The sequence below is a fragment of the Mchenga conophoros genome, linkage group LG20, assembly GCF_057382185.1.
Source record: "Mchenga conophoros isolate Kocher_MC1m ecotype Shallow Benthic linkage group LG20, M_conophoros_male_GT1.1, whole genome shotgun sequence".
NCBI lineage: Eukaryota > Metazoa > Chordata > Actinopteri > Cichliformes > Cichlidae > Mchenga > Mchenga conophoros.
The window spans coordinates 1,330,813-1,352,785 of NC_140545.1; the positions used below are offsets into that span (position 1 = coordinate 1,330,813).

At 40.1% G+C, this 21,973-nt stretch overlaps 1 protein-coding gene across 10 annotated transcripts; it reads left to right on the forward strand.

Moving 5' to 3' along the window:
- The first annotated feature begins 160 nt into the window (after nucleotides 1-160).
- tead3a (TEA domain family member 3 a) lies at nucleotides 161-21,159 on the forward strand. 10 transcript variants are annotated; one of them, XM_085259637.1, is made up of 14 exons: nucleotides 161-396; nucleotides 5,064-5,311; nucleotides 10,641-10,705; nucleotides 10,868-10,930; nucleotides 11,021-11,083; nucleotides 13,469-13,480; nucleotides 13,883-13,993; nucleotides 14,087-14,130; nucleotides 14,243-14,304; nucleotides 14,392-14,525; nucleotides 14,623-14,793; nucleotides 15,261-15,401; nucleotides 15,540-15,692; nucleotides 17,195-21,159. In XM_085259637.1, exons 2-14 carry the CDS (start codon nucleotides 5,305-5,307, stop codon nucleotides 17,306-17,308), a joined length of 1,140 nt encoding a protein of 379 aa, XP_085115763.1. In that variant the 5' UTR covers nucleotides 161-396; nucleotides 5,064-5,304; the 3' UTR covers nucleotides 17,309-21,159. The 10 variants fall into 10 exon arrangements, with proteins under 10 accessions (XP_085115763.1, XP_085115765.1, XP_085115767.1 ...); XM_085259639.1 differs by lacking the exon at nucleotides 13,469-13,480; XM_085259641.1 differs by lacking the exon at nucleotides 11,021-11,083 and having other exon boundaries at nucleotides 162-396.
- Nucleotides 21,160-21,973: the final 814 nt, after the last annotated feature.

Here is a 21,973-nt window from a genome sequence, read left to right on the forward strand (position 1 = left end):
ACAGGAGGTGCATTATCCAGGGACCTAACCATCCACCCCGATGGCACGCGATATGTAGTGATTTTTCCTAGACAAAAAAGTGGCATTACGACTACCACCTTCCTCATATCTCCCAGCTATCCCACCAGGAGTCTGATGTCCGGGGAGGAGTTTGCCTTGGGACCCACAAAACTTTTGCGTGTGTGCGTTTCGACGCCACGCCTCTGCCTCCGTGCGTTTTCCTCCGCGCGTTGATTTCATACCAAACTCATACTTTGCATTCCGCCTTTTTCTGTCAAACGCAGCTGTTTTGCCCTGGAAATACTCCCGAATCACGAGGCTACTTTTCTACAGAAAAAAGGGGCACACAACAAAAAGCGTGTGCCTGTAGGAGCGGGGCAGGAGAGCCGTTGTGAGGTGAGTGTGCTCTCATATAGTTCTTTGTTGTGTGTAGCAACTTTTCATGCTGCAGCAGCTGCTTCGCTTCGAGTGTGCTGGAAGTTTTGGGATATTTGACATATTTCGCATTTTCCCGCTGTGCCTGTAGTGATTCAGGGACTCACGTGTTTAGCAGGGAATTCCTCTAATATTTACTCAAGCATTCGTTCTGTATTCGGCTAGTTTAATGCGTCTCTCAGACTTAGTTTGCAGTTTATTGCAGTATTATTAGCTCCCAAGCTAGCCAACTAGCATGTCAGTTCGAGTGTGTTAGCGGTGGCTTGCTGGTTATATATCCACTGAAAAACAGAAAATAACTGGTCGATAGCATACAATGACTACCACTGGAAGTGCTTGTGTGCGGTTTTTAGGAACTTTTATGGACAGTTAGTTGGAAGTTTTTCCGCTTTGGGGATCAAAGGGATATTTTGCCAACTCACACTCGGCTAAACCGCTTCCAAGCGTTCACCGTGATTTCATTTTCCCTCTGCATGCTCGCAGATGGGACTCATTTCTTGCTGCTGTGAAAGTTGTATCAACATGTGAAACTAAGAGTCGTAGGAGTTTCAAAGGAAAGGCCATGGGAGAATTTACAGCATATGTGTGTGATCTGATTGCTTTGTTAAAATTGTGTAAGATGTGACCATGTTAAGGTTATCCGAGTGTTTAAAAGAGTCGATCGGTTTACTGTCTATATCCATAAAGCCTCTCGGTACTGTAGTAGTCAGTGTGCAAAGAGTTCATAGAAATCTGTGAAGTTTTGGTTGGTTCATAATGTCGACGGTGCTCCACTGGGAGCAGTAGACAGCCCCTAATGTGCATGACTTTTCGGTGTTCGCTGATCTCATAGCTTTATTTAGCTCAATGCTGTACTGGCCTCCTCGTTGCACTAAAACACCTGACCTTTTGACCACGGGTGCTATATTGAAACAGGCAGAGCCAGCAACATATGTGCTCTGTGGCCAGTATCCTAACTTTGCATCACCACTGCTCTTGACAAATCTGTGGCCATGACAGCTCATCCGATTTCAGAACTCCTAACCAAACTGCACAGCAATGCTCCCAGTGCTGGTAATGCAAGTCTGTGATTGTGGTGTATGTGTTACATCAGCACTAGGTTTGATTATTTAAGCCAAGTTTCCCCCTGGGATTTGTTAAACCGTCTGTGAGCTCCCCACCATGCTAAAGAAAAGGGTATTAGATGATTGACGCCCCCCCTTAATCAAATGCATAAACTAAGTTAACGTTAGAGTAAATTGTCATAAACATAATTTTTGTCATTACACCAACTAAGGTCATACTTCATGTTAACACATTTAGACTTCCTGTGTGAAAAATCTCCGTTTCAGATTATTACATGTGTGTGCTGCTTATAACTTTGTATATACAGAGTGTCTGTTTTTTAAAATGTATATTTAAATGTGTGTTGCCTGGTAGCCTCACATCTGCCTACAGTATCTTCCACTAATGAAAAACGTGAAAATGATGAGTAATATTTTTTGACATTCCAGAAATGTATCTTAGTAGTTATGTATTAAAGTAGTTCGATTTAATTTATTTATTTAGTTTTAGCAGTTTAGTGGTATAGACACTTTACTAGGCAACACCATTTGCTTAGCTGTCTAGTATGCCACATATGCTGACAGTATTTTCAATACTAGAGTCAAGTCATTCACATGGACAAACCATGATGACACCATATGTCATGTTGATATCATGCTGATGTCATGTTCCTGTCCTGCTCGTGCTGATATCTTATATTGGTCAGGCTCTACTTACTATACAGTTAGCTGACCTGAAATGTATGTAACCTAAATCCCACTGAAGAATATAGGAAACTTCCTTCCTTCTGTCTTATTAATCCTAATCAACCAGAAGCTCGGGCTTTAGACTGTTCTATATGCTTTGTTACACACACACACACACACACACACACACACACACACACACACACACACACACACACACACACACACACTTTGATTTCTGTCAGGGAGAGGGGATATCTCTAATGTGGTCATCTCAAGGGCACAACTAGCTTAGAGCATGGAAGCCCCTCCCACCTTCTGTTTGGATGGAAAGGCCAATCAGAAGAAAGTTGGCTTAAATGGAGGGTGACCTAAAGGAGGAGAAGGTGGAGGTAGAAGGGCCTGCTTTAGACATGACGAGGGGATGCACTGAGGGGCTTCACTAAGGCTCATTTTAAGATAAATAACAATTGTTTTTCAAATCATGACTCATGCAAAGCTACTCTTGTTGTGGTCATTATAATCTTTTTGTCTGTGAACATGAAAAGCAATATGACATCATGATGAGTTTGTTCCAGTCAGGACAAAGAAACACCTTCCCAGTTGCAGACGTCCCACAGTAGAGCTTTCAGGACAATCGCATCCCACCTCCCTCGAATATCAAAATGTTCTTTTAGACTTCGTGCTTGCCTGACCACCCCGCTAGGCCTTTCTGATCTCTATGGCAACAGCTCAGTCCAGTCAGTAGTGATTGAAACCGGGAAGGCCCTGCACACAGTGTGCAGAATAAACCCACCACAGCAGGGGAAGCTCAGCGACCACACTGATCCTCTGTGGTTCCTCTGTGGCAGGGACCATATTAACCACACTCTGGAAAACATTACACACCAGGCAACATTCATGTCGCATATGTGTGTCTGTGTTTGAAGAGACTTGGAGCATCTTCAACAATAACAAAAGAATGTGTAATTTCCTTATGTGGCCTACACAGCCAAGGTTGGAGTCTTCTAAAGTTTGTGTTGCCTTTTAGGCTAGTTTCTGTGTAATGAACAGCTAAGAAAAAGGAATAGCTGGTCTCATCTTCACTAAGCGCAGTCAGTTAAATATTTAATGTATTACATCTTGTGATCTCATCTTAATAGTGACACATCCTGGTAGTGTCCTTCTTGACCCTGGATAGTGTCTTTAAACATTTATAAACCCTTAATATTTTGGCTTGTCACTTGTTAGGTCTTTGACCACGGGTGCCAGAACTATTAATACACACCGTACCCATGGACGCTGTAAACAGCTCAAAGTGAATCTGATCTCGCTCTTGGTGTGTAGACACTTGTAGTCGGAGAAATCTGTCGCTATTCTCAACAGCCGCAAAGTTGATCTCAGTCTCGTCCATCCATCATGATGTCAGTGATGTGGATTAACAAAACAAGGTGTGTGGTTTAATTTTCTTGAGCTGTCAGTGTGCCTCAGATTCCCTGTGTTAAAAATAACAAGTTTAAAAACAATGAAACAATTTCTTTTTTTAGCAAAATGCTTTATACACTGCTGATCTAACTTAAGTTTTGGGGGGTTTTCTGTTCACATGAAGGGATTAAGAGTAAGGAAATAAGCTCTTAAACCTGTACTACATTTTAATATGGGAAAAGTGTCAAAACGTCATGTTTTACTTGTTGTGGAAACCTCGTTCCCCTTCTCTAGGCTGCATACTACAGTCTAAAGATGTTCTGTGCTTTTAACTGCTTAGGTTGTCCACGTTTGGCATTACAAAATAATGTACATGCATGGCGACTACACTTAGGTTTGTTCAACTGCTCAGTAACGGAGCTATCTAATCAGGCAAGCGCATGGCAGTAATGCATTTAGGCAAGTAGAAATGTTCAAAGCAAGTATCAAAATGGGGATGAAAGATGATTAAAGTGACTGTGAACAGACAGGCTTGTCTGAGGATTTCAGAAACTGCAGATTATTGTCAGATAAAGGGAAAATGCCTTGTTGATGTCAGAGGCCAGATGAGAATGGTCAGACTGCTTTGAGCTGATAAGAAGGTAACAGGAACTCAAATAACCACTTGTTACAGCCAAGGTTTGCAGAACATCATCTCTGAACATGCAGCACATTGAACCTTAAAGAAGTGGGCCTACAATACCACTTTGAGTGTTTCTATTAGCTAAGAACAGGAAAGCAAGGCTAAAGTTCACACAGACTCACGTAAACAACATGAAAGCACGGGTCCACCCTGCCTCGTAACAATTCGTGGTGTAACTGTCTGGAGGGTGTTTTCTTAGCTCACTCTAGGCTTGAATGGGTGAATGAGGCAACTTGCATGAAGCACTTCAGGTGCTCAGGTACAGAAGAAAAAGCACTCTATAAGAACCGACGTGACGCTTAAAATGTCCTTAACTGCAAAAATGAATTAGCTGTGCACAGTTTACAGTTTTTTTGTATAGGACAGAAAACGGCTGCATCCGTTTCTCAAAATCTTGCTGCTTGCAGTGCAGTGTAGCTGTGACAACAACAAATCTGTTTCCTAATCATGTTTTGGCTTCAACATGGAAGGAAACATGTTAAAACCAGGGTTCAGGGTAAGTTTTGTAACAAGTATTTGTATATTTTTGTTAGTCCTGGATAAGGGCTTTTCCTCAGTTGCCTGTATTTCTGCCTATTGGTTTAAATTTTAAATTCAAGCTGAGTGTAATTGTGTGAATAGTATAAAAGTGAAAGTGTGCACTTCTCTCTATTGCTCTCTGGCCTCTTCATTTGTGAGGAGGGCAGACAGACAAAATGGAGAAACCTTCTTACAGCCACCACGCCCCCCAAAAAGCATAACACTGTAACACTAACGTGTCAGATCCAGTTTAGCGGATCTGTTCCACATTTATCTTGTTTCGTGTGTTGTAGGTGTGTTGTAGCTGGAGCCGTCATCATTGCGTCGGAGTGGAGTTGCCGTGGCAGCCCTGATGGGGCGCAGGAGGAGGGTGCCAGTCCCAATGGAGAGGGACTGGGAGACGGGGCGGACCGCGGATTGGACGGGGATCCTGAAGGGGTGTGGAGCCCAGACATTGAGCAGAGCTTTCAGGAAGCTCTGGCCATCTACCCTCCTTGTGGAAGGAGGAAGATCATACTGTCAGATGAGGGGAAGATGTATGGTGAGGAGCAGCAACTTTCTATCCCTTTCCCCTCTAGTTTCTTCTTCGATATTGAAATGAAAGCTCAAACAAAACATATTCAAAGAAGCTGTAATATATAACTGACTTGTTTGTAAAGGATTTGACTTTAATTTGTCGGTTTCCTTTTTGGGTTTAAATAATTTTCTTTCGATGACTGTGTAAAATTGCAGATATTTAAATTTAATAGAGTCAATAAACATAAAGCAATGACTGTAGCAGCCAGTATGACATGTTTGTTATCTGTAGGCACCCTTTGCTTGACCCAACCATTTTGGAATAAATAAAAATGATAATAATAAAGGCTTTACATGTATGAACACTTTATTCCAGAATTTTAGTTCTTAGAAGAACCACACCAAAAAAAAACCAAATTTTAATCAACTGCCTGCACTTTGGGACAGAGTTGGTTTTTGACCCCTGTGCAGAATCACCTTGCTTTATGCGTAGGTGATCAGCTCGCAGGTATTTTCAACAGGCTACGTAGTTTTTTGTTTCAGAGGACAATCTGCAGTGATAAGGTTAAAGGAAGGAGCATGTTGACTTCTCATGTCAACTTGTAGTTAACTTCTGAATAACTTCTGTTGTTCTGCATAAATGGTCTGTGAAACACCAGGAACAGATTTGTTCTAAATGCACACAAGCAACGTTTCATGTGTTTGTTTTTTATTAGGATTGGTTTAAGATGCTGCCTGTGAAAAGAGCTCTTTATTTTGGCTTTTTTCTTACCTTATGAAACCCTTGTGATCCTTTTTTCTTTTTTTTGAAGGGGGGAGTTGAGTGTTTGCACTCTGAATCAGACTGTGAAGCATTTGTGCATTTGTAAGGGTGTTCAGCAGTGAGGGGAGCAGGATATATGATACCAGGTGACAGAAAGGGAAAGTTTGTTTCAGCATTGTGGCATTTTCTCCTTTTGTGGAAGCGTGGGGCTCAGTGTGTTGGTTGACCTTCCCTGCTTCCCTCTCCTTTAACGAGGATTGTCCCGTTGATGTATGCTTACACTTACTAAAAAGCAACACTGAGACTGAGCGTAATATTAGCTGTACAACACCCAACCTTGCATCGGTGCTTCTTAATACTGTGAGCTACTAAGTATCCATTTCAACTTTTGCATAATTGGATGTGACTTTTTATGTTAAGATATTGTTTAATATAAATGATAAACCAGTTTAGAGGATATAAAATGAAAACCACGGAGATTTATCAGCTATTTTTCACCTATAGTCAGATGTGGACAGGTGTTCCAACATCACCCAATATTGCTAAATGAAAATACATCTCATGCCTTAAAGTGGTTTGTGTGCATAAACACTCACACTAGTGTAAAGGAATTAAAACTACGCAGTGCTCATTTAGCTTATCGGCACAAGTGTGAATTAACTATTAAACTGTTATGAACACAGCATTAAAATTATATACTGATTTCATAGTAACGCGAATCTCAGTGGGTGTTTGCTTTAATTATCCTTCTTGAGCTAAACTAGGCCAGTCGTAATTGATCCAGCCTGCGTGCTGTCTTTGGTGGCAGTCATATGTTACTACCATGATGTCACCCTGGATTATAGTGCCAAGCAAGTATTTCTAAATAGGGATGATCAGCAGACTCGGTGACACAGATAATGCAGCGCGCGTGTGTGGGCGCGTGTGTCAGTAATGATGTTTTAATATTGGATTGATATTTTAGTTTGTTGAAACTTAACACTCAGCTTCTTCATCATCTATCTCTTCATAATCATTTGGCAGTTAGATGGGTGCTGGATAAATACTCTAATGATTTAATAAGTAATGCAGATGAAAAATAATATACTAACTTTGGCATCTACTGCTTTTAAATCACACCACACCTATATCCATCGTTATTAGACTTTGAAAAACATTTTCAGCACACGGTGACAAATATCTTGGCTTTTACTTTAGGGTTGTTTTTAAAGATTGATATATGCATATTTGGTGTTTTTAAAATCCACGTATTTATCCTTTTATTTCAGTCATGTAAAAAACTTTTTCTAACATCTGCTGTGTGTAGTGATTAATCAGTCCTTACTAAGACATTATGGCAGTGTAGTTAAAAAATAAATTGTTTTATTGTCACAAGTTGTGGATTACTTGTTTACGCTCTGCCTGACTCTACTCCGATCAGATTGTTACCTTTTTAGTGTACCAAACCTGCGATGCCCAAAGTTGCCTTGTACCCTCTAGTGCCCAACTGTGCAACATCAAGACTCAACATGATTCAGCTGTGGGGTTTTTTTCATTGCATCTTATTTTCATCTCTATCCTTAATCATCCTAGCATGCTGCACATCCTTTCCAGCCCAAAAGCCACTCAGAACAAGTCCTGTTCTCCTTCCTTAGTTTCTAGTCTTACATACAACTCACTATAAACCTTTTCCTTTGCTTTTACCACCTCTTTCTTTGCTGGATGACTAGCCTTCCAATACTCCTGCTTTCTTCATCTATCCAACCACTCCCCTTTGACTTTTTCTTTGCTTTCTTTGAATACTTTGTTGCATGTCCTCGTTTCACCATGGAGTCTCCTTTTCATCATTTCTCTGTTCCCTTCTGGTAATACTCTGTATCACTTTATTCAGTCTACTTCAGAATTCCTTGTGCTCTTTTAACGGACAGCCAGCCTGTGGGATTACACTCAACACCACGCCTTCAGCTTGATCAGTTAAAATTTCTGACTCTCTCCACCTCAACAACACTCTTCACATACTTTTACTTGAAATTTCTTTCCTACTTCATTTCACTTCCTATCTACACCATGGTAGAACAGTTGGAATCAACCTCTGTTTCTTCTGGTCTTCCTTCCCCTCCATCTGGTCTCTTGCACGTATTATCGTATCCATCATGTCGGCCAGTTCTCTCCCTTTACCCGTCATAGTTCCTGCATTTAAATTCCTCCTCAAACCTCCTCACTCCTGCCTTTCCGTCTTTCTTGCTGCCTTCAAACACGCCTTCCCCCTCTCTTCTTTCTTTGTCTTCGGCCAACAGTACCACAGTTTCCACTGGCACCCACTTAGCTAACAGTACCAGGGGCTATTGTTGTTCACCCAGGCCCTTTCCAATCAAGTATGGAAATTACATTCTTGATGATCCGCATGTTTGATTAGGCAAAGATTATATTCCATGTGCCCTTCCTGATGCAACCGTCACATTTATCAGGACTTGGGACGGCCCACTATGAGTACACTGGTTTGTGCCCTCACCTTGTGGCTCGGTTATATTACATATTTATAGTTGTAGCTTATCTTGCCTTATATTATAGCAAAATAGATCTGACATCTAAAGAAAGAGCTTTTACCCTTATGTGGAGTAGTGGCAGGCTGCAGGGTAGTGCATGTGTCCTGTTTTGGGAATTGGAGCAGACTGCTGTGTCTGAGTCAGCCCCTTCTGTTGATTTTGGGAAATTCTGTGCTCTGGTAACTTAACAGTGCTGATGTGACTCATCTGAAATCCCTACAGCGTCACAGCCTTTTCCAGAAAAAAGGATGATGATGATGATGATGTTAGTAAGTGTGCATGTGTGCTAAATGATTACAGCTGTGGGATCAGTCTGGTCACCTTTATATTTAACCGCTTGCGGCGTGCTGTATAATGGGTTACTTAGAAGTTACAAGCGACGAGCAGATCATCGGGTGTGGGTTGGAACTGAGAAGAGGGAGAAGGAAAGAGCTGACCAGGCAGTCTGTGCTGACCACATTTTGGAAGTCTGTTAACAATATCATGACCTCTCCTCTGCTTTTCTCTCCATTCCCACCATTTCTTCATCGCTTTTGAATGTCTGCCAGCAAGCAAACGCAAACCTGACTAAAAATTAATACATGCTATTCTTAATAGAAATGTCTTACAGCCTGAGAATAGGAGAACTTGACAAGTCTTTATGGGGATTTATAAGAATCTCACTACCTTGGAGACACACACTTTCACACTTAAAACATTTCACCATAAGTGGCATCACATTGAGGTTTTATTTTATGCTTGCAGATACAGACAGTGGATTCAAAAGTATGCACGGCTTCATTTTAGAACTTGACCAGTAAGTTCGGGACAGTCTAAACATAAATTTGAATGTCACTGTGACCACTAAACTCAAACAATAAGGACTCTCGGTCCAGCCATTTGTGTTACGATTGTACTTATTGTATTTTACGTTGTGAGACACAAACTACTAGACCACAACCACATTTGGCTTCAGATTCAAGGCAAATGAAGTTTAGCTTAATGTGGAGTGTTCACCCATGTCCGCCTGTCTTTTAGATTCATATTTGTTTCAGTGAACAAATGGGATGCAACAAGTGGTGCAATTTAACAACTTTAATATGTACAGACATATGTAGGAACGATGGTCCTTTTTTTAAAAACTTATTTGCTTTACATTGCCTTTGTCATACATCAACCACAACAGTCATAATTAACTTTGGCTTTAAAAAAATGCAGCCATTTAGTTTTGTTATTGTAAATTTCTTTTGATTACTAGGACATTCCTCCTCAGAAAATCGCACAGTTCAGTTTTGGAGCTGTGATTCTGTCTGTTTTTGCAGCATCATAAAAAGTTACAGGGTCCTACGTGGCTCAAGCAGCAGAGGGAGCTACTGCCTGGAGCTACTTGCAATCTTACTATAATACATGAAAGCTCTGTCTACCTATCTGACCACAAAACCCTTCTACATAATGGGAGCTGAGCTGGCACACAGTAGTGATGCCCTCACGTTGCCTAGCAACCACCTACACGTGGGCTAAAACGACCCATTTGTTGCATTTCTGCACCTGCGACACCATTAAAGCAAGCTTGGGATCATTTTCATTTATTTATATACACAAAGCTAGACACGTGCAATATATAGTCATCTTGTTGCTTAGCAACCACCTAACAGCCTCAAATAACATTTGATATAGTAGAACTGATGAGTGAATTGATGCTGTTTTTTAGATTAAGTTGATATGGTTCCTTGATCATTGAAAGATTTAAATACATTTTATTGTATATCAATAGTCATGTCACTCCCACATTTACCTTGTAATTTTTTTACCACTCCTGTTTTCTTACTTTTCTCAATGTCATTATGCAAATCAGTTTGTCAGCAGCACAAACAGCCCAAACAATACTGCAGCTTGGCCACATACTAGTAATGTAAATACTAGAGAGTGACTGTTACAGGGAGACATTTGAATATGCCCATGCTAAGTCTGCTCATAAGGTGTGAGCTATATCTGCCCAAACAGTGCAGTTTAAGAATAACTTAACAATTGTATAACGTGTTTGTTTTTTAGTCATTCTAATTTTATCAGTTTCTATGTCATGTCAGGTCGAAATGAGCTGATAGCTCGCTATATCAAGCTGCGAACGGGGAAGACACGCACACGCAAACAGGTACGCACAGATATTTGTGTCGACTACGACACTGATCTGTTTTATGTAACATTGTAACTTGTTCCACCTTGTTTAAATGAATATTTATGGACTGTGTCTGTTTAAAATGATGAAATCATTGTGTAAATGTGTGTTTTCACGGGGGTAACCCTGGGTCCACAGGTGTCTAGTCATATTCAGGTTTTGGCACGTAAGAGGGTACGAGAATACCAGGCAAGCATCAAGGTGGGTTCTCACTGACTATACTCTACTCCTCTCTGTAGTCACAGCCTTCTTCTTTTCTCTTTCCTTTTCCTTCATCCTGTCTTTCCTCAGGTCTCTAGTCACCTGCAAGTCTTGGCCAAGAGAAAGTCTCGCGAGATTCAGTCTAAGCTGAAGGTATACATGCTCACTGACTTTGCAATGCTAGCCGCTTCGCTTTGCATGCTCAGATGTAACTTGACCCAATCTTAGACGCAGATTTTTCTGCTGGGGTACTACCTGTATTGGGGGAATCTTTACTGTCAAAGCCGACTCCCACCACCTTAAAACTACAACTATATTTAACTGTATTTTCCAACCATATTCATGAGACTCGTGCCCTTAAAACTGGTGCCTTGCTCTTAGTTCTTAACATCGGCCATACGAGTCTCCAGGGAACTGCAACTGCTAATCAAATTGCAGACGATCAATATAACCTTCATGGAGCCTTTTTGTCGAGACCAGTAGAAAACTTTGATGGACCAAAGTTAAATCCAGTATAGAAGGACTTTGCTGCATGATTGGAATATAGTCAGTAGGGCACAGACATTTATTTATTTATTTTGCTTGTATTGTCTAGCATTGCACAGTGCACAAGTTTGTTTTCTTGAGTGTTTATATATGTTTGGCATCATTTTTATGCATGGCTGGTACGTTGGTCATTTCACTTGGATCAAGTTTGTGGCCTTAGACAAATAATTGCATGAGATTAGGTTGCTGGCTTTTGTTGACCACTTAGTTTACAATGCTAGCGGCATGTAACCTACATGCATGCCCCCATATCAGTAAACATGCAAGGTGTCTTTAATGTGGCCATTTGAGGAATTTCAAAAGTTTTCTCCGTTGATTTTTCTCTTTCTTTAGATTCTTGCTCTTGAACATTTCCTACATTTCTTTTTATCTTTTCTCTCTATTTCTTTCTTGTGGTTTTACCATTCTCTGTTCTACACAAAACAAACCGTCATTTTACACCAAATCTGTTGAACCACCTGCTCTCCTGTACACATGTGGAGAGTAACCTTTATAATCTCCAGATATAAACAAAGGACTCAGTTTTATGATGGAACAGATCAGTAGGACATATCCTGCTCTTTCAGTATAAGGCAGTGCTTTTGACTACAGTTACAGCTGATTTCACCTTTTTCACCCATGAAAATTTCATTCTAACTTGAAAAATGAACCTAAATTCATTAACTCACGACACCAAAGTGAAAATTGTGTTTTTAGGGTTTTGATTTTATTTATTTATTTAATTTATTATTCATGTATGCGCACATCTGTTTATTTTCTGACAAATTTATTTAAAGAAATAGTTGAAATAAGTATGTCAAAGCATTTGGACTATAAATTAAGTTCTTTGTGGACATCAGTCACTTTTGATTGTTGGCCATGCTCACATGGATTGTGCAGTTTATTCTTTCTGGGTCATCCGCTGACATTAGCTGAGACTTTGATGGTGCCACCAGCACTACTCCCAGACTAATCATGAATCATTTGATCCCATATGGAAAAGATATATATAAATCTTATAAAGTTTGTATCTGTCTTGTGTGAAACTTGTATGAAAAGCATATAAGAGTGAAAACAGATATAAGATCCCTTGAAAAATTATATAATGAAACTTGTATGTTTTAGTAAGTATCCAAAACAATGTATGAAAGTAATGAGAAAGTGGCCACTTTCATGAGTAATCACATATACGTTTTTACTATTTCTTTTCCATATGGGATCAGTGATTGAGTCTTGTTGAGATGGTACTCCTCTCTGCAGTTAACTAACTGAACACCGATTAGTTAGCTTTGGGTTCTATCGAAGAAATACTTGCTTCCGTAGTTAAAGAGAAAACTCCAGGATGTGCTTCTAGGAACACTTCTAGCATCTGCTATCTTTTAAGCTGTGGTCTGCTAGACTGGTGGAACGGCAGAGAGGGACAGGGGGAGACTTAACAAACTGGTCAGGAGGACCAGCTCTGTCCTGGACTGTCTGCTGAAGTCCATCGAGCAGGTTGGGGAGGAGAGCATGTTGTCTAAGCTAACATCATCATGGACAACACCTCCCACCCCCTGCATGACACTGCGAGCACTGAGCAGCTCGTTCAGCAGGAGACGTTTACACCCACAGTGTAGGAAGGAGCGAAGGACACCCCCCCCCCCCCCCCCCCCCCCACGTACATATCTCTGTACAATTATTATACATATTTCTGTACATTGTTATCTCTATATGCGAACTTCAGTTGCTTATTTATATAAGACCACTTTGTGTCTGGCTTCTATATTTTATATTCCACTTGCCATAAGAGCTGCGTAACAGCCAAACTTCTCATTCGTGGAATAATAAAGCTTTATTCTATTCTATTCTATTTAGAAAATAAAAAACTTTTATTCAGACATAAACATGCAAAAAGTGAATGTATCTAAATGTTTTCTGAAGTATGAACAAGGCATATTCCTAACAATGATTTTGTGATCTGCTTTTACTTTGAATGTACTGAAGTTAATTAATAAAATGTCTTTTTTGCCATAGGCCATGAACTTGGTAAGTTTTGGTTATGCAACTACAGTTTTCTGCTTCAGGCTTCTGTGTTGTGTGGTTGGCATCACATTGCTGCTAGTCCACAATTGCAGTTTTATTGCCAAACTCAAAAAACAAAACAAAACCCTGCTTGTTGCTCTTTCGTTTTAGTGGCTTTAGTGAAATACTGGTGACGGTTAGCTCTTCTTACTTGGTTTGCCTCCTGCTTCGGCTCCCCCTCGTGCGCTTTGCTTTCTGCGCTATTTTTCCATATAGTTGCTGCATCATGCTTATGTACACTACATGTTGGCTGGCTTGCTGTCTAAAGTGGCCTTTGGAGTTGGCTGATCTTGGAATGATAACCTGCATTTTATTGTGACGTTTCAGAGTTTTGTCATTGTGTTTTACTTTGTCTTTGTCATTCAGGACCAGGTCTCGAAGGACAAGGCGCTGCAGACGGTGGCCAATCTCTCATCAGCTCAGATCGTCTCTGCGAGTGTAATGAAACCCCAGACTCCCTTTCCTCCACCAGTCAGAGTGAGACGCTAACACAAACACATCTGTTGTTTTCTACTTTTCGGGGTAAACGTGAGCAAATCGTTTTACTCAATCTGTTTCTTCTTTGTGTAGTTTTGGCCCGGCCCTATGCCAGGACAGCCTGGGCATTCTCAGGAGTAAGTATAGCTGGCACATACCTTGGTTTTCTGTCTTGAAAATCAAACTTTCTTGCGTAAGCAGGTACATTTACTCATTTTTGGGGTTATTTCTTCTGTTTCGTTTTTACAGCATCAAGCCCTTTGCACAGCCGCCGTACACTACACTCCCAGCCCCCGTCCCTGCACCTATCAGTAAGTGTGAACTTGATTTGCACAGTTTTTTTTTTTTTTAATAAATATTGTTATTTGAATTGTTTCACAGTTTTAAATGTTAAACAGGTTATGAGGCCTTGCCACCCCATCGACCTGCAGCTATAGCAGCTCCTGTATGGCAAGACAGAACCATTGCCTCTGCAAAACTACGGCTACTGGAGTACTCTGCTTTCATGGAGACTCAACGAGACAGAGAGACGGTACAGACAGCCAGAACCTTTTGAAGCAAGAGTCCTCAATATAAAAATTTTTCTTTCTTTTTACCCTCTTGGACTTATTTCTCCTTCCCTTCTACAGCATAAACATCTGTTCGTGCACATTGGCCCATCAAACCCTGGCTACAGTGACCCAGTGTTGGAGTCCATAGACGTGAGGCAGATTTACGACAAGTTCTCTGAGAAGAAAGGAGGCCTGAAAGAGCTTTACGAAAAAGGGCCACACAATGCATTCTTTCTTGTCAAGTTCTGGGTACGTAACCAACAACACTAAACCATTTTAGCAAAGAAAGTCAGCAAGTTCTAATCTCAAAAACTGAGCTGGCGTTTAGGACATGCGCACTAACATGCTTAAGTGTTTACACTAGATTACTTTCACTTTGTTAAACAAAAAATTGGGTCTTTTGTAGAGTTCATTTTGCAGTCTGAGGTAATAACCTGCTACACCACACGGGGGAAGCAAAGCCAGTGTAACACTAGAAATTATGCAGGAAATTACTTTTTCACTTTTTTGTTCTTAAACAAGTGTTTTTAGTTGCATTATTATTATTCAGCAAATCAAACACAAGTTCTTGAATAGTTTCTAGCTCGGTCCATGTAACGTGTGAGTATTAAACACTACAGTTATATTCTTTGGTGGTGACGTCTTCATTTATTTTCTTCTACCCCTTTATTTTTTGTCGCACTCATTCTGTGTCCGTCTCATTCTCCTTGTTTTAGGCGGACCTGAGCAGTGACATCGAGGAAGGTTCTGGCGCTTTTTACGGCGTGAGCAGCCAGTACAGCGGAACAGAAAACATCACTATCAGTGTTTCAACAAAGGTCTGCTCCTTTGGTAAACAGGTGGTGGAAAAGGTTGAGGTGAGAAAATTATTCACACATTTTAATAATGGCTCTTATTTGTTGAATATATGTACACATACTCAAATATATTTTACATTAGACCCCACCTGCATGTGTTTTAACTGCAAATAACGCGTGTGGATTTCTCCTAACCAGACTGAATATGCACATCTGGAAGGAGGAAAGTACATGTTCCGCATCCATCGCTCACCCATGTGTGAATATATGATCAACTTCATCCACAAACTCAAACACCTGCCGGAGAAGTACATGATGAACAGTGTTCTGGAGAACTTCACCATTCTACAGGTGTGTGTGGGTAATCTGACCACCAATACAAAACCATACACTGTTTATAAACCTGCTTTGGTTCATAGTGTGAGGCAAGATTTGGTTAATAATTCATATAAACTATTATGTGGATAAAATGTAGAGTTGAATAGAGTTGAATATCCTTCGGCATCATTTAAAAACAATTGTTAAACTGAACTTTAAGAATTCATGAAAACGGCACGAGGGGGTTACAATCAACTGTACATTTACTGTATTGTACACTTTTTTTGTAGCTTTGCATATTTACATCGACATAGTGGATTTTAAATTGGGCTCGATGCTGAAAATCTTGTGAATATGATAACTTGAGAACAAGGTGATGTAGGATTCACACATTCATAATATAGTCGTCTCTACTAAAAATGGCAGAGTTTCAACACCAGTGACCTTGACCTCAAGATCAGAGGTCAACCTTTATGATAATAATGAAATAGGTGAGGAACAGGCCTCAACTGACTGCCATGGTCCTTTCATGACAAAGTAAGCAGACATGATTTGACACTGAGTCCATTCAAAGTGCTCAGTTTCACTTCAGTTTTATTTCTATGACTCGATACACTTTTACATCGTAAATTAAAGACCTAGAAGTGATTAATTTGTATTTTCTAGTTTTCACTGTGTTTTTAAACATGAGGCCTAAAGACATGTCAGTGTAAGTGCGAGAGGCCTTTATTGCACTGGGGGGGGGAGTGGCTAAATCAGTAATCTGGTACATTGTTAAAAAGGAGTGTACCAGCCAAATATTGACAGACCTAACTGCATGCTTATGACAGATTAGACCAGAAAGCTTTAGAGAGTCTGGCTCTCTCGGGGTGGAACCAAGATTAACAGCTCATAATCTGAACCATAACATATCTTGACCTGATCTCCACCAAGTCTACTGAAAAACTTCACTGACTCTCAAAACAACAGCAGCTGAAACCTAGTGCAGCATGTCCAGCAAGTAAACAGCATTTGGTGATGTGCATGAGTTTTGGGCTTCAGGCAGTCATTCACTGCAAATGATTTTAATCAAAGTATTAATACCAATTCTTAGATATTCATAAATGAGGTGAGATCTTAGATATTTGTGCAATTCATTTTGAACTAAATATAGAAATAGAAATATAATAATAATAATAATAATAATAATAATAATAATAATAATAATAATAATAATAATAATAATAATAATAATAGAAATGTAAAAATGGGTGTGAGTGGGTTATTCCAAAATGTCTGTAAAACCCCTTGAATTAAAGCTTGCAGTTTGGTCACATATTTATTAATTGATTGATTTTATTTATTTTGAAATCCACTGTGGTGGTGTCCAGAGGCAAAAAACCCCCAAAAACAAATTATAGGCCTAACTGTGCACAAAGGTATTTTTGCACCTTCTTAATGTAATGAACTGAATTTGAAAAGGTTTTGCTGCACATTGACAAATGTACTTTCTCCCCCCTCAGTGCCTTTCTTGTCTTTATTTGTGTCTTTGCTAGGTGGTGTCCAACAGAGAAACTCAGGAGACTCTGCTGTGCATCGCCTTTGTGTTTGAAGTGTCCACGAGCGAACATGGAGCGCAGTACCATGTTTATCGACTAGTTAATGACTAGCAGCATGTTGTGTACATGCAGAGACTCTTCACGGACTTTTTGATACTCACACCATAAACACTATTTCCAGCTGAACACTCAGAATTGCTCCTCTATTCTAAACACACGTGTTTCAACAGACCAACCGTCACACTGTAGTCACGCCTGTTGTTTATGGTTTCCCATTGCTGGAACATGTATGATGTATGATCATATAACAGCATCCCTCTGCTTAAACCAAAAGAGTCGGCAAACGCAAAGGTCTTATATACATTAGATACTCCTTTTTTTTTTCTAATTGGAAATTGAAAAAACCTTTTAAAGTGAATCAAGTTTAACATGCAATCCTTTGATCAACAATGGAAGACTGTGTGATGCACTACAAGTGGATCTTTGCATTTGCATCACAGGTGTGACTGATGTGAGATGAGTTTGAATATAATCTATGAAAACAAATATTCATCGTTCATGTAACCTGCCACAAACACTATTACTTTTACAGACTGCAGTAGCTCTGCGAGGTACAGTTTGAATGAGTCTACATTGGAATAGCCTCTGTTACCTGTTTAGTATGAAATCGTGGACTTCAGTCAGCTCAATCGAAGGTCCAAGGATACTGCATAAAGTATAAGTGAGCCTCATGTAAAGAAGAGCATGTTGTATTTATATTTGATGTTGTGTCAAAGTGTAAAGAGGGAGATCATTTTAGGAGTATTTGCTTTCTCTTTGTAAAGGTTTCCAGTGGAGGACGTGTTTTCAACTGCCTCACTTGTCGTTTTAAACAACAGAAGAATTCAGACAGTCTCAGACTAAGTTCACGTTTTGCTCTTTGCAGCATTTTTAACGACAGAATCACCTCCGTGGACGTGCAACTATTTTTACTTTGACTGTGTGGGCTTGCTGCAGTACTTCTACCTCCATGCGAGTTGGGATAAGAATGTGCTTTGATTTCTAAAGCCTTAAGCTGAGGAGCACTGATGTATAGGACACGTACACTACGCTTGTAACGGTACTGTTTGTAAGCCAAACCTAAGGTAAATAGTCCATTTTTGTAAAGATGAACTTTTTTTCTTTCTTTTTGTATTTCACCAGCAAAGCAAAAAAGTGTTACTCTAAAAATGTTAAAGGACGGGTGTTCGGGGTCTATCTGTTTTCATATGCAAACAATGGTATGGTACAGACCTCATTAAGGTCGCCAGCAGTGCACTGGGATAGATTTTGCCTGATAACACTAACGACTATCCAGCTGACACTTTTTTCTTTTATTCTATGTAATGTGTTGGATTATTGGTACATTTGGCTTTTCTCTTTCTTTAGTAAACCTCACATTTTTTACTTCCTATTACACTGTCATGGCCTCTCTGTGCAGGATTATCTTTGCCTGTGCCGAAGAGAATTTGTCATTTGACTTTCTATCATGACACTAAGAGCTAGCTGGCTCTATATTTTCTTTTTTTTTTAAAAACATGAGATCATATTTTAATACTCACTGTGTGGTCAGCCAAAAGTGTTTTATTTTATAATTGCGTGTACTGTTTGGCTGTGCCTCGTCACTCCTGCCTGCTCAGTGAATTAAAACTGGCTATACGCTGTACCTGTAAAGTTACGCGTTGGTGTCTTGATCATAACGTTTAGACAGATGAGAGGAAACGAGCCTTCCTGGGTCTGAAAATAACAAATGGTAAATATCATTTTTAATCCACTGTTCCTAATTTATATATTCTGGTTGATCATGTCCACGTGCCTAATTGCTCTGAGTTCCTGCCAGTTAATTGGCTGAATTGTAATCTGGGTAAACGGTCAGTTGAACAGGTGTACCTAATTAAGTGGTCGCACCTAATTTAAATTAGAATGGAGCTTTTCACTGTTGGTACATAAAACATTTGTTAAATGTAGTGTAGGAATTAATAAGACACTTTTTTTCTTTCAAAAATAAGGAAATATGAGCATAAGCAATACTACAAGGTTTGTCTGAGAGTACGGGGGCTGTTTGTGTGTTTTTTGGGGGTTGTTTTGTTTTTTGTCCTCCTTTCCATGCAGGCTGACAAAGCCTGACTTAGTTTCACGGATGCAGAGCATGGCTGCTATATGAAAGGCACTCGTATATCCCTCAGTGTCCCTGGTGTTTTAACAACCAGGCACAGTTTGAGTCGCTTCTATGCTCATGACAGCGTTGACACAGAGATTGCAGTTTGTCGTTTGCCCTACTAGATGGCGCCCTTTGCTCAAATGTTTAAACAGCATCCAAAGTATAATAATAATAATAATAATAATAATAATGGATACTTTATTGATCCCCATGGGGAAATTACTTGTTTTTCTCTGCATTTGACCCATTCACTCAGTGAAGCAGTGGGCAGCCCACTAAGCAGGCGCCCGGGGAGCAGTGTGTAGGGACGGTACCTTGCTCAGGGGTACCTCAGGGTAGCCATTAAGTGGATTCGAACCGCCGACCTTCCGATCATGGGGCGACCACTTTACCTACTGAGCTATCCCTGCCTATAGCAGGCTTTTTCAACGCACTTGCATATCAGTTTTGTCCCACAACTTTTTCACTTACACTTGCAACCAACACTCCCACATAGTTGCATAACACTGGAATTACGTTTACGTAACCCCTCTGTGCTGCAGTCATATTGCCTAAATATTGCAAAGCACTGCTGTCTCAGATAATCATGGCTCAAAAGTGCAGATGTGTGTAATTGTCTGGTTTTAATTACTGCAGTTTGTCAGTTAACACTAACATGGGGGGGGGGTCATCATCTATAAGACAAATCACGTGTATAGCTGTCAATTTGAAATTCAGTCACACCTCCTGCGTGGGCTGTCCAGTCTGTTAATCCACTCGATAAATCCAAGTCACGCCAACAGACTAATGTACAGACAAGTGAAAGCTAACATGGTAAACCTCAGTAAGGCGATGCACCGCCGCTTGCTGCAGTAAGAGTTTCATAGAACTGTTCAACACGTTGGTGCAAAATGTCTCACAGAGGTTCAGTTGGGCTGAAGTCTCGTGGCTGCGAAGGAGACGAATCCCATCGGTCTTGTACATATCAATAGTGTGCCACATGGGTGCTGATAACAAGCACCCTTATCACTGCTGAATTTCTAACAATTGATAAGCTTTGTGTGGACTTACGGTAATGGTGCAATAAGGACACAAGTGAAACCACAATGCACTGGGACACAGCCGCCAGATTGCTCACGGCAGACGTTCAGTGCAGTCACCTGTCTGTATGTGCTTTGGCAGCCTTCCAAGGTGTATATAGGAAAGTGATGAGTAAGTTTATAGAGCTTTAACTTCACACATTTTCTGTCCGTAGCCAGACTATAAATAGACGGTGAACGGTGCTTACTTTGTGCTCTTTTTTTTCTGGGATTGGTGTCTTGAGTAAAAACACAAAAACAATTCTTGTTATAATTGATGATAATAATAAAATGCAGTGAATGCCGCACATGCGTAAATGCTGTCCTAGGTGGACAAATGTGGCAAAGTCGGATGTTACTGTAAGTTTGTCATGGTAATGAACAACTTGTCTCTAACACACTTCTGAGTTTTTTCTCCCAGACATTACTCAGCTCACCTGTCGCCATGACAACCACCCCACCAGTGACAGCATAAGCAAAGCCTGGGTGTGGCCCTGACAACTAAGATTGTCATCTAGCAAAACACAGTCTTGGTTAACAAGGGGTCATTTTATATTTGCAGTGAAGACACTTAATTGCTCGTTTATGGACGAGCAGTGGGGGGGCTTTGGTTTCACGCAGAACTCCCCAGCACTTTAAAAAAATCCTGGTGTCAATTTTTTTTTTCAAATGGTAGTTTTACCTGATCAGGTTATCAAATAAAACTTCAACTAATGTCCCTCCCACTTTCTTTTTTGGCTCAAATACTTTGGAAGCTTATTTTAGTGGGTTACCGTTTTCCTCATGAATACATTCACATTCATTCAATACGAGCACATGACACACACTGCAAGAATTTACTGCAATTGCACTGTACAACTGAAGGGCGTGGTGGGAAAATGTTACCTGCAGAAACTTCGCCATAACAATCCGGTTATGCAGCGAGCATGTGCTCATATTATTACTCCCCCACCCCCCACTCCCTTTCCGTCCCTGTAGTTTTTCCATTATCTTAGAAGTTTGCTTCTGGGTATCTCTTTATTGACTCTTCCTTCTTATCCTTTCCCAATTATTTTTGCAGTGTTTTTTTTAAATGGTGCAATTAAATAAAACATTATTACTGAAAAAAATCAAAGTTTAGCCCCACAACACCACCCTGTTTGTTTATTTATTCATATGCTCCTCATTATCACTGACCAACACTTATTATTATTATTACTAACATCTGCACTACCACATGAAAAGCTATTAAAGAAGAAAAAGCCCTGCATGTGACTACACAAAGCAATGCCCTTTTCAGATAATTGATAATTTATTGCATAAATTGCACAAAATGTGTTAAAATTTACAATTACATGTGTGGACTCGAAAAGGTTTGTGTTTGTTACGATTCTATCGTGTTTTGTATGCAGAAAAGCCTGTTAATCTGAGAATAGCTATAACTATCAGATATAGTCCAGTAAAGAGGGTTTTCATCTGAAATGCAGTGCATCCAAATGTATGACAGCTGTAATATTTGCAATCCGTTTGATTTGAACTTCGAAACAGGAATATTTCATT